The following is a 12,771-nucleotide window of genomic DNA, read 5'->3' on the forward strand; positions in this document are numbered from 1 at the left end:
TGAGATGGCGGTTGCTGTGTGTCTGAGGAATTTGGAGGGGATATTGTCGTGGCCAGTGGCCTTGTTAGGTTGGAGGGCGCTCAGTTTAATGAGTACCTCTGCTGGTGTTACCCTTGCTAGACTGAAATCATCTTTGCGTACCCCTAGGTTTTTGTAGTAGGTCATGATGTGATCTACTCCAAAAAGCCCTGAGTGGGAGGGTAATTTATTTACAAGAGTTGTGGCTATGTTTGTGAAAAAAATGTTCAAGTACTTGGCCACATCCAGTTTGTCTGTGATGAGCCTGTTATCTGTCTTTATGTTTAAGTTAGAAAATCTCGTTTTGAGTTTTTTACTGCAGCCAAGCTGGTTATTGAGTAATTTCCAAAGTTCACGGGGTTTATTTTTGTTTTCCTCAGTTTTGACATTGATGAAATTCTTTTTGGCAGTTTTGATCATGGAGCTTACGTCATTTCTTAGTCTGTTTCTTTCAATTTTTAGTTCAGTCACGTGGGCCTGGAGTTCACTGCTCGTGCTTTTGGAAAGCATTGACTGACTTTTATGAAACTCAGAGTATTTTTTGTCTCTGGTTTTCATGGCGGTCAGTATGCCGGAGTGCATCCACGGCTCAGCGCGATTTTTTACCCTGGTTGTTCTTAGGGGGGCCAAATAATTGAGTATTGCAGAGAATTTGTTTTTGAAACCAAGCCATGTTTCTTCAACTTGTGTACCACTGAGCTCATCTGACCAGTCCAGGCTCTCCAGTTCTAGGTTAAAGGCCTCGCTAGAGTAGTTTTTGAGGTCTCTAGATATGACTGTTTTGTGACAGCCGGCCCTTTGTTTTAGCTTTTTGCGGGTACAGAATATCATATAATGATCACTTAACCCGCATGCTATAACCCCTTTACTGGAGATCCTGGACTTGTCAGAGGTCAGAATGAGATCAATGGTAGTTTAGCTAACTAGGCTAACTAACAAAGCTTAAGATGGAAACATTTAAGGTTAACTTCGACCTCCGGGGTGGCCTTACTATGGAGGAGTGGATTGAGAAGTGCCTATCTCCAGAAAAAAAAGCACCTAAACGACGTCTAATATGTTCTCTAGCTGTTATTGTTGTTGCATAGCAACCACCTCCTCGCACTATATTTTGTGCAAGCAACGGAGGGACTATTTTATTTTGAACATCATTATTTAATAATTAAAACTATTTAAATTGGAATGTGTATTTTTCTTTCACATTGCCAGCCACACGTGGTAACCGTTTTATAAATGCAATAGCTCACTTCAGGCCGTGATATACGAATATCTATACAATATGGGGTTGTCGACACTCCGCTTCGCGTCGGGCCGAACCAAGCCGTAGCACAACAGTGCTGGAGCAGAACAACAGTCTGGAGGAAGAAGTAGGCCGGTCGGAAAATTCACTAGCAATCCCCCCTCCCCCCGTTGACAATTTACTAGCGATAACGAGGGCCGGTCGAGATTCCCGGGCTGATTTTTAGTCCCAGTACGCCACTGAACGTAGCTATTATGTAAGGTGCTGGTATATATATACTAACTGTGCTTCCCCACCCCCAAAAAAAAGTTGTAAATCAAACAAGTGAAGTACATGCTATGTTATAAAGCCGTGGAGGGGGGGAGTTTATAAACCAAAGAGTAACCGCCCTTACGGGACGCTGTAATAGGTCAAGCGAACGCACCCGCAAGGACACCTGGCCTCCTATTGGTTGAGGGATTTTGACAGGATTGTTGCACAAAAGTTTCGAGCGCGCACAGAATAAATCTGAGAGCAGAACAAATCTGTAAACAGCAATATATCTGAGTGCAAGCGTACAGTTTGAGCACAAGCAGAGCACATCTAAGTGCAAGCAGGCACTATTTGAGTGCGAGGACAGGGTTTGAGGGAAATAAATACATAAAGTATGCTCTCAAATTTAAATACCACGCTCTTGAATAAAGATAGGGAATAACCCCCATAGACCTGCCTGTCAGCCTTCCATCTGTGCACAAATTTATCTCGTGCCCTCATTGGTCATGTGCGCGTTCGTGTGTGTTGGAGGAGGGGCTCTGTAAGGAAGTGGCAGATTTCTTCCGGCTGTGTATTTTCAAATGCTCGCGCACTCGAGCTGGTTTCTCCAAAATTACCTACCCCACCTTTAAGTGATTATTGTGTCTGTTTATCTGCTTTATAAAAGGACTGCGTCTGTACAGGATTTTGTGTGACCTGGATTAAACCCTGCAGGATGTACAGCAGCACAGATAAACCCAGAGGCTACAAAGAGAAATCATTTGCAGTACTAAACGTTACATTGCTTGTACAACGGATGGAAGATCATTAGTGGCGAAGAAAAGCGCGGAATTCTGAGGCAAGAGCAATGAGGAGGAAAGAGAAAGAGGAAATCAGACAAATTAGATGATGCTGCAGGCCACAATGTGGTCTGAAACAAGGCAGCTGGAACAAACCAAGCAGATAATGCATCCCTTTTAAATCGACACGATAGCTGATAGAGATGGACATGGGTGAAAGAGAGACACAATTGTCAAGATGAGACATGCATGTTGTGACTTTTGGGATCTCTGTGGGAAATGGGAAGTTACAGGATTGACTGCAGAAATATTTAGGTTTTTATTTGTGTGTGAATAAACTCATGTTATGCTTTGTATATATCCTATGCTGTCATTGCCTGCAGCTATAGATCTGTCTTGTCAATATAATTTTCTGTACATGTTACCATCATTTCACAAAACAGAGTAGGTCATTTTTATTATTTATTTGAGCAATATTGGTGCTTCTTGTGTTGATAACGCTTGGTGTTCAGCTCCCTGAGTTCAGACTGTCAGGAAGCATTGCTCCGCGACAGTGTTATAATTCCCTCTATTAGGGTTGGCAAAGCAGAAGTTCACACGAACAAAGTTAGGACATATATACTTAATGTCTATAAACGAAATTATTTTATTGTGTAACCTGTTTATTTGTGTTCAAACGACATACAGCCTGTGTCACACATTGCCTTACAGTCCTACCGTAGGGGAAATAACAACACCATAATCTCGCGAGAACAGGCGTAGTGGCGCGAATAAAGAAGAGCTTCTCCAGTAAATACACGCTGCTGTGTAGCCTGTGTTAGCCTTTTAGTAACTTTTTTTCTAAGCTGTTCTGTTTGATTCTGTGTACAATTCAGTGTAAGAGCTTCACATACTGTTAGCTTTTCGGTTAAGCTTAGTACTTTGTCTGTTTGCTTCGTAAAGGAAAACTATGTCGGACGCTTTGTCTGATGACGGGAGCGTGAACCAGGATGACAGTCAGGAGGATGTTATGACCCCGGCGGAGCTCATAGCCAAACTGGAAGAAGTGAGTTGATTTAACGCACTTAACATTTACTGTCACAGGAATTGCCATATACTTCCTATAATGTGTTTAACAAAATATACTCCTCCTGTTTAGACAGTATCCTCAAGTACCAGAGTGTAAGAAATACTCAGTTACAAGTAAAAGTCCTGCAATCAAATGTTACTCAAGTAAACATAGAAAAATAATTAGCATCAGAATGTACTTAAAGTACCAACAGTAAAAGTACTCACTATGCAGATTGGCCCATTTCAGAATAATGATGTTATATGTTGTCTTTCTGATGTATTAATGTGTTTATTGACGCTGGTAAAGGAGCTGCTCATTTAATGACTGTGTATACTGCAGGGTAGCTTTTGAATGTTGAACCAGGTGTAACTAAAATCATATTTATATTTCACATCATTAATCCAAATCTGCAAAGTGACTAAAGGTATTAAATACATGTAGTGGAGTAAAAGTACAACGTATCCAACAATTAAAACACTCAAGTAAAGTGCTAGTAAGGCAAGGCAAGTGTATTCACATAGCACATTTCGACACAAGGCAATTCAAAGTGCTTTACAAAAATGAAAGACATTAAGAAACATGTTGTGAAATTACATTTTTAAAAACACTCATTTAAAAGCAACAATATGAAATGGCATTTAAAAACACTCATTTAAAAGCAAAGATACATGAATAGAAGTTGCAGTGCAGTGTGAGATACACACATCTGAAATGTTTAGGTACCTCAAAATTGTACCTAAGTACTCGAGTAAATGTACTTAGTTACTGTACACCTCTGCTCACAGCTGTTCTCTCCTTCTCGCTCTCAGGCTTGGCTGAATGAGAAGTTTTCCCCGGAGCTGCAGGAGAACAAATCTGAGGTGGTGGAGTGTGTGATGGAGCAGCTCACTCACATGGTAAACTACACAGGGAATACCTCCACACATCCATGTGTCATTTCTCAATTACAGAAAGACTCATGAGTCTACATACATTTTCTAAATGTCACAAAACCAGTGACTCCAAATCAATAGAGCATTGTAATACTACATTGGAAAAATTGAGATTTGTCAATAATGTCTGTACTTGTTCAGTGACGTAATAAACAAATGTCTGACCTTTCCAACAGGAAGAAAACTTGCAGCGGGTGAAGAAGGGAGATGCAAAGGCCAGCATCCATCGCATGGAAATAGACCGGATTCGCTTTGTGCTCAGCAGCTACCTGCGCTCCCGTCTGCAGAAGGTCAGTAAGATCAACACTACGGCGTTAGAAATAAAGCTCTCTTTCCACCTACTGCCTTTTGACAAAATTACCTGATCTTTATAAAACGGACAAGTCAAATCAAGCAATCTGATTGGTTCTTAGCCGTGATATAATGAGCGTATATCACGGGTAGAATTGTAGTTACTTTTCACAAGTCAGTATCCTTCCGCGTCTGAGAAACCGCTACAACCGTTACAGCTGTTACATTACGTCCGTTACGAAACTAACTAACTAACTAACAAAGTTTAAGATGGAAACATTTAAGCTTAACTTCGACCTCCGGGGTGGCTTTACTATAGAGGAGTGGATTAAGCAGTGCCTATCTCCAGAAGAAAAAGCACCTAAACGACGACATGCAGAGCTACGTGGAGAGCAGGTAGACCAACTGGAAAAGTACCACCATTCAAAAGCTTTCTGATGCGGGTCTTGAAACAAAGCAAATAAACTATGACCGTTAGTGGCCACAGGTGCGAAAGCTCTCTCCAAGCAACAGCCTAGAACAACCTCAACCTGGACAGTTTTTCAGTGGGTGCACAATAAACGGCAACATACACATTAATGTAAATGAATAGCCAAATAATCGATCAACGCTCTCTGTCTAATATGTTCGCTAGCTGTTAGTGTTGTTGCATAGCAACCACCTCGCACTATTCAATTAGTGTGTATTTTTCTTTCATATTGCCACACTTGGTAACCGTTCTATAAAAGCAATAGCTTAATTGTACAACTTATGTCTAGATTGAAAAGTTCTTCCCTCATGTCCTGGAGAAAGAAAAGTCACGAGGGGAGGGGGATCCATCTCTACTTTCACCTGAGGAGTTTGCTTTTGCCAAAGAGTGAGTATAATAGAGTTATAATGTGCATACAGCTGTTTCTGTGACATTGAGGTGTAATAACACACATTCATCTGGCTTGCAGGTACTATGCCAACACAGAAACCTACATGAAGGCTGTAGCTTTGAAGCGCATGCCCCCCAACCTGCAGACCATGGACATGCTCAAAGCAGGTAAAACCTCTTTTGTATTCTCTATCTTTTCACCTGACACGCTCTATTTATATTTGTTCACTCTTGGATGTCTCATGCCTGAAATACTGCCATTAGCATTCAGTGGCAGTTGGTGGCATTTGCTCTTGACATTTTCACTGCCCCTCACAATAAACCCTGTGTGTTGTTCCAGTGCCTGAGCCCTGCCTGGACTCCTTTGTGTTTCTACGAGTCAAGGAGAGACAGGAAAACATCTTGGTCGAGCCCGAAACAGACGATCAGAGGTAAGTTTTAATTGTTGGTACAAACACTGATGGCAGTTTTCTAGGGTTGCATGAATTGGACAAAAACACTAATTATCATTATTTTGACTGCAATTGCTATATGATTCACGACAGTAGAGGGAATGAGTATTTTTGTATCATTAGCCACATTATCATTGAAAAATATGTTTAAAATATATTTACATTCTTAAAGAGGACTTATTTTGCTACCTTTCAAGTTCGTATTGTATGTAGTGTCTCTACTGTGACATGTCTCCGTGCTTTAATGTTCAAAAAGCTCTTTATTTCTCATACTGCCTGTGCTGCAGCACCTCTTTTCACCCTCTGTCTGAAACCAGAGCCCAGTCTGCTCTGATTGGTTAGCTGGCCGGCTCTGTTGTGATTGGTCAACCGCTTAGAGATGTCCCGCCCCTCACGCACAATGTGTTGGAGCGCTATCCAATAGAAGTGCGAGTGTTATATAGTGATGTTGTCATTATGTTATGAAAAAAAAAAAGAGTACAATTGAAGAATTTCAGGCCGAGGGGGAGTGTGTGGGAGAGAAACTCCCTCTGGAGGGAAATTTGGGATTTCAGCCTTTGCAGACCATTTACATGCACTAAAACCTATATTAAACACGACAGTAAAGAGAAAACTAAAAGTCAAAATAGGGCCTCCAAACAAGGATTTTTTTATTAAAGGGCCCATGTCATGCTTTTCTGGTTATTACCCATCCCCTTAGGCGCATTCACACCGCAGTACTTTTCCCACAAAGGTTCATGTGAACTTAGTTCATGAGAACTCTTTAGTTCTCATGAACTAAGTACAGATCGCGTTCACACGGGAATAAGTCCCTTAGGCAAGGATTAGGCAAATGAAGCCGCTGACGTCACTTCTTCTTCTGTTTTGGGTTTACTGGCAGGCCGCAAACCACTTCACGGCATATACTGCCGCCCAAAGTCCCCGGCCGGAAGTCCCCGGAGTTGGGGACTGGCTTCAGTAGAAGCTGCTGGGAGTCCCAGCAGCTTCTACTGAAGCCTTCCGAGTAAATCGCCAGAACGCCGACATCTCCACCGCTCCCATGTTTTATTTTGTGTTGCCATAAGTTAGTCTCTCTGCGTTTCTGCGCTATGCTAATGCTAATAATGCTAATGCGAGGATAATAAAATGGCGGCTTCACAAAACTTTTTGGGAGTTTTACGGGGCGTGGTTTGCAATCCGCCCAGCCAATCAGACATAGGAACCTTTTTCTCCCACGAAAGTCCCTGCTCTCTAGCAGGGACTGAAAAGGGGGTGAAAAGGTTCTCATGTACTAATTTTAGTTCCGGCTCTTTTTGGTGTGAACGCAACATTTCGGAACTATATTGGAACTAAATTGGGAAAAGTACTGCGGTGTGAACGCGCCTATTGTGTGTTATGAAGGTCTTTTCTGCATGTAAACGGTCTGCAGAGTCGCAAACCCTCAAAGTACACCCTGTAGCGACTACATCTCTAACACAGCCTCGTTGGAGATTTTTCTTTTTCTTCCTGGGTACAGTGACGTGACCATACCGAAATGGACCCATTGGTCCAAATGGACCAATCCGTGGAGCTCCTCACACACACACACACACACTCGAAACTGTGACGCGATGGGGGGGGGGTGCTAGTGGAGCCTCGCAGTGGCGAAACTGTGGCGCGCTTACACTGTAGGTGCGACGCGTTTGGGGGTGCGAGTGCTAGTGGAGCCTCGCAGATCGGGGTGCGAGTGCTAGTGGAGCCTCGCAGATGGGGGTGCTGCAGCCCCCTCAGCACCCCCCCCTTCCTGCGTCCATGGTGCTCAGGCTGAGTTCAGGCTGAGTTTCGCAATGTCTCGCAGACCCCATGCAGCAACCAGGAAATGACACCAGTAATAGAGCTCACACTGTCCGCTCCTCACAGCAGCGAGCCGCGCAACGTCGTGCCAACACGGCACCCAGATCCCACGCAGCACTCTCATCTGTTTGTCATTACTGGTGTCATTTTCTGGTTGCTAACGCCATTGTAACACATAATCACTGATGTTCCGCTGTAACGGTGGTGGACTCATCAGAACAGAGTGGGCGAGCTGACCAATCAGAGCACAGTGGGCTCACAGGGAGGGGGCGGAGGCAGGAGCTCCAACAAGCCGTTTAGGACAGAGAGTGAATACACATACTATACAGAGATGCTGTATGAGAAACCAATGTGAGTTTGGAAAATTGCACAATATAAATGTATTCTAGTAGACCTCAGCAATGGAATCATGATCAGTAGAAATGGCCATGACATGGGACCTTTAAATCTGTTCAGCACTGTTTTTAGGTCTCTGTCTGAGTTCACATATTTTGCCTTTTCGAAATATTGCGCTTTCTGCATTTGGATATTACACATTGCAATTTCAATAGACTTCGGATTAATTTTGCAGTGTCCACTATTCACATTCAGTACTGTTTGATTTTTCTGCGTAAATAACTGATTTATCTCTACTCTGTCTCTTCTATCAGAGAGTACGTTGTAGATCTCGAAGAGGGCTCTCAGCATCTAATGCGGTATCGAACTATAGCACCACTTGTCTCGACTGGAGCCGTGCAGTTAATTTAAAATGGAGGTAAGTAACAATGAGTTGCTGTGTTTTACTCAACGCTGCCCTCACACCCTCTAGTACTGACATCTGCTAATTAATTTCTGCAGATCTTACATAAGCGACGAAGTTGCAGCTACATCTGGGCTTATTTTTAGCTCGCCCTGTTTTTTCTTTGTTTGTAGCTTTCATTGTCTCTTGGCAACTGATTATGAAAGAAATGTGAAAGAAAAAGTCCAAGATAGATTTACAATAAGGCACACTTGTCAAGTTTCTGAACTACACTTCACATTTGATACCATTAAAACACTGTCACTTTTCTTTTTTGCAGGTTGCTGCTTGTGTGGATGCTTTTGGTTCCAGTTGGTCAGAAAGAAAGCTATTTTTGTAACAGCAATGATGTGAAAGGAGCACATTAACTTGGAGAGATTACATCGGGAACTGCAGCCATCTCTCTCTCACTGTTGTCAGGATTAAGGACTTACTTGTGGGACTCAAACACAGACATTTGTGGCACCATGTCCCCAAGACACCTGGGAAGAAACACCTGACATAAGGCCATTGCTGGTGTTAAAGTGCTTGCTGATGTATGATGCCTGTTCGCCAGAGCAGCGTTTGCAGTGTGTGGTGTTATTTTTGTACTTTTTTTAATCATGTCACAACAAGTTTGGTTACATAACTGTAATGTATTCTGCTGTGTTGGTGTTTGTGAGGCTGGTTAAGATGATCTAATGCTAATTCATTCTGTTGACTCACATCATTGGACTTTTACAAGATGCACCCAAAGGTGACATTTTCATCAGTTCGCTTGGTGCACAGTGCGTACCAACACAAAGTGCATGTACAAATGTGTGTATGTGTGGTAGATCATTTGTTTTAATGACATATACGCTTAAATTAACATACATTACTGTCACTTTAAATAATAGAAATCCTGTTAAAGTTCAGATAACGTCTGTGTCTCTTCTCACCTTGGCTTCCACTTTCAGAAGTGTATATTATATGTTTTTAACTCCCCCCTGCTTCACAAAGTTCTTCTGACTGCATGTTTTAGTTTTACCCTAAAGGGGTGTGTGGAACATCGTTCTCTGAGACATAATTGCTATAATAACATTGTTATATAACGGTCTCAAAGGGAGCAATCAGTGCTTATTGTTTGCCGTCACACACATTGCTCAGTTTTTGGAACTAATAAGGGACTGCGGGAGAGCGATGCTGCAAAACTGAGCCACGTGTCAAATTATTGTTAAACTGCACCGCCAATCTAATTAGAAACCTAGTGCTCAGGGTGATTGTGAGGTTAGGAGAAATGCACTGGGAGTGTCTTCTAGATTTAACCAGGAAGAAAAGCAGAGAACATGAAAGCATTCATAGAAAAAGCATTCATAGAAAAATGTTTGAAAATGAAAGAAGGGTTATTTAAGACCTTGAAAACGTTGATTCAAAAAATAAACAAAAATGTGTAAATTACTTTTTTTTTCATTATTCTTTTACCTGATAAATAATCAAAGAAATCAAATAGATTCCCTTTGTTCTCAGTACAACAGACACCACAGGACTGCGTTTGTTTCCAAGTAACCTGCCCAAAGGAGCCATTGATAATATATTTGATATCTGTTGATTTTCATATTTCATATTATTTATGCCTCCTCTGTAAGCAATTTTATAGAGTAGTAAATTATGTTGTTGATTTGCTTCTAAGCAAATGTTCTCAAGTAGCCAGTGATGCACTGGATATGTCAATCAACATTTTTGTCAATGTCAACATTTATTGGAGGGCACTTTCAAGGACAGGCTCAATCTTCTGGAGGTCTACTTGTTGGGTGCTGATGCAGAGGTCATCTGCATAGATGAAACGTTGGCATTCTGGGGTAATGGCTGGTCGTTTGTGTATATGTTGAACAGGAGGGGGGCTAGTACCCTACCTTGTGGGAGGCCGTTCTTTTGGGCTTTCCACTTGCTCCTCTGGTCATTTAACTGGACGTAGAAGCGCCTGTTGTTGAGGAGGCTTTTGATGACTTGACACAGATTCAGGTCACCAGTCATGTCCAGTAGTTTCCTGTACGGTGTTGGACAGTGTCATAGACAGCAGAAAGATCTATGAATGCTGCTCCAGTTATTTGTTTTCCTTCAAACCCATCCTCAATGTGTTGGGTGAGGTTGAGTAGCTGTCCAGCACAGGAGCGGCCAGGACGGAAACCAGCTTGGTCTTTAGTCAGCTTGGTGTCTATGAGTGGCATGAGGCGTTGGAGTAGCAGCCTCTCGTAGAGCTTGTAAGTGATGCAGAGGACGGAAATGGGTCGGTAGTTCTTTGGGGATCATGGGTCTTTGCCGGGTGTATGTGATTTAATGATAAGCAAGGGCAAAAGCTACTTTTTTATGGTAGTCTGAATGTGACCGGTATAACCCTCTGTAACACATCCCTCAGTCAACAACATGTTTGCAAGTTTCATGACAAAATACATCTCAAAACGTCTGGGACCACTGTGTGCGGCACAAATATGTTTCATGTTGGGTAATGTGGACACTAGCTTCCTCACTTTAGTGACTTGCATACTCAGCCGTTCTGTAACCCCGTCACACAGACAACGATACCTTCAGGACTGCCTTCCAGCAGAGAATTTGGCTTGAGACCTGGGTGTCCACTGACAGGTCTGAGAATAAACCAGGGATGACTGGAATACTTTCCATAGTGTAGAGGAGAGTTATATTCAGGATACTCTGACTGTGTTAGCTGGACAACACCGTCATGATGTGATAAAACAAAGACATCGGTCTACAGTAACATGTGTCTGTCAAATTAGAACTAGGGTGGCACTAGCACAAGTTAAACATAAGGGATGTTGCTGTAAAGGATCTGGAATGGGTTTTATAGGCGGGTTTGAAACATTACAGAAAACCAGATAGCACTTCTGATTGGTCAGGAGAGTAGAGAGGGTGGTGCCTACAGCATGACATCCTAACTGAGGTGGTATAAAAACGGTCCTGCACGATTCTACTGCAGAGGGATGAAACACTGCAGGCAACTTGCTGCTCGTGGGAGTTTGTAAGTACGTATTGAGACATATTTGAGCATGTTTTTGAGATTATAATTTCAGAATTCCACACAAATAGAGGTCTTTAATATTTGTACATAAATGCTGCATTGATCTATATACTGGCATTAAACGTTTTTTTTCTGTTTTCTAGAACTACAACCAAACATTGATAACATTTCCATTCTTCAAGATCACACTATCAATATTGAGATGTCCAGTGCAACGTAAGCAAACTAAGTGACTCGTTATGCTGTTGCTTTGGGCTGCAAAACAGCGGGGAATATAATGTCATATCATCTTGATCTTGGGTTGCATGTCATTACTACAACTCCATGATATTTAGACGTTTATTAAGACTTCCATGGCCACCGTTTTTAATGAAATCCCTTTGTCTCTAGTGTTCTGCCAGGGGTCAGCCTGGAGTCAATGGCCCAGTCAGCTGGACTTGCAGAGATTGCGGTCAGACTGTGCTTGAACCAACGTAAACAACTTTGTCCTCATGTTTGGGTTCCCATCCTGAAGCCTCAGCGCCCGTGCATCCGGCTTAAAGTGTCTGATCAGCTTTCCTCTGAAATCTTTAGACAAGCCTATCTGACCCACCTCTTCCCATCCTTCTTGGAGGACTTTGATGAAGATGATGATCTTTTATTCCCAGTGAAGAACAAACGTGTGATTTTCGCTGACTCACGGGGAATGTCTTTGACAGCCGTGAGAGAATTTTCTGATGAAGAGGAGCAGTCTGACATTAACCTGCTGCCGTCGCTGCAGGATTTGGGGAGCATGATGGAGGATGGCTACAGCTGCACAGTCAGCACCTGCTGCCCAGGAACAAGCCTCAAACTGGGCTTCCCGCAGCCTTCTGCAGATTTCCAGGCCTTTCGTGCAAAGCTAGCCGAGAGCATGGTGACCCTGGAGAACTGCAGCGTTAATGAACAGGCGCTCCACGGGACGGTGCGCGTCAGGAACATCAGCTTCCAGAAGGAGGTTCGTGTTCGCATCACCTTTGACTCGTGGCAGAGCTACAGAGACGTGCCCTGTGCTTACCTGCCGAAACGCTTCGGGGGCCCTCAGACAGACATCTTTGAATTTGACATTGCCATCCCTAAAGTTCTGGATGCCAAACGGAGGATTGAGTTCTGTCTGAGTTATTCTCCCGGTGGGCAGAGCGAGCCGTTTTGGGACAACAACAACGGACAGAATTACAGCGTGGTCCTGTGCGTCAGCTCACATCTCTGCTGCGGGAAGAATCTGAGTGAAAGGGCATGACGTGCTTAAAATAGATATTATCCCTTTTTGTTGTCAGACATAAAGCATCAGTCCTGG

The 12,771-nt window shown here is 42.9% G+C and overlaps 2 protein-coding genes across 3 annotated transcripts; both read left to right on the plus strand.

The window, feature by feature from the left end:
- The first annotated feature begins 2,071 nt into the window (after positions 1 to 2,071).
- Positions 2,072 to 9,880, plus strand: gins4 (GINS complex subunit 4 (Sld5 homolog)). The gene is made up of 9 exons (XM_034238362.1): positions 2,072 to 2,345; positions 3,229 to 3,331; positions 4,147 to 4,233; positions 4,446 to 4,559; positions 5,319 to 5,416; positions 5,499 to 5,587; positions 5,760 to 5,850; positions 8,334 to 8,437; positions 8,742 to 9,880. Exons 2-8 carry the CDS (start codon positions 3,236 to 3,238, stop codon positions 8,428 to 8,430), a joined length of 672 nt encoding a protein of 223 aa, XP_034094253.1. The 5' UTR covers positions 2,072 to 2,345; positions 3,229 to 3,235; the 3' UTR covers positions 8,431 to 8,437; positions 8,742 to 9,880.
- Positions 9,881 to 10,595: 715 nt separating this feature from the next.
- On the plus strand, positions 10,596 to 12,765 carry zgc:77112 (uncharacterized protein LOC406459 homolog). 2 transcript variants are annotated; one of them, XM_034238360.1, is made up of 3 exons: positions 10,596 to 11,460; positions 11,600 to 11,672; positions 11,847 to 12,765. In XM_034238360.1, the coding sequence occupies exons 2-3, from the start codon at positions 11,659 to 11,661 to the stop codon at positions 12,712 to 12,714; spliced, it is 882 nt and encodes a 293-aa protein (XP_034094251.1). In that variant the 5' UTR covers positions 10,596 to 11,460; positions 11,600 to 11,658; the 3' UTR covers positions 12,715 to 12,765. The 2 variants fall into 2 exon arrangements, with proteins under 2 accessions (XP_034094251.1, XP_034094252.1); XM_034238361.1 differs by having other exon boundaries at positions 10,596 to 11,456.
- Positions 12,766 to 12,771: the final 6 nt, after the last annotated feature.

This window comes from Gymnodraco acuticeps, unplaced genomic scaffold, assembly GCF_902827175.1.
Source record: "Gymnodraco acuticeps unplaced genomic scaffold, fGymAcu1.1, whole genome shotgun sequence".
NCBI lineage: Eukaryota > Metazoa > Chordata > Actinopteri > Perciformes > Bathydraconidae > Gymnodraco > Gymnodraco acuticeps.

Coding starts and splice junctions, on each gene's coding strand:
- gins4 (XM_034238362.1), top strand. CDS start 3,236: ATGTCGGACGCTTTGTCTGATGACGGGAGCGTGAACCAGGATGACAGT. Junction 3,332..4,146: donor TCATAGCCAAACTGGAAGAA/GTGAGTTGATTT, acceptor TCTCGCTCTCAG/GCTTGGCTGAATGAGAAGTT. Junction 5,851..8,333: donor CCCGAAACAGACGATCAGAG/GTAAGTTTTAAT, acceptor CTCTTCTATCAG/AGAGTACGTTGTAGATCTCG.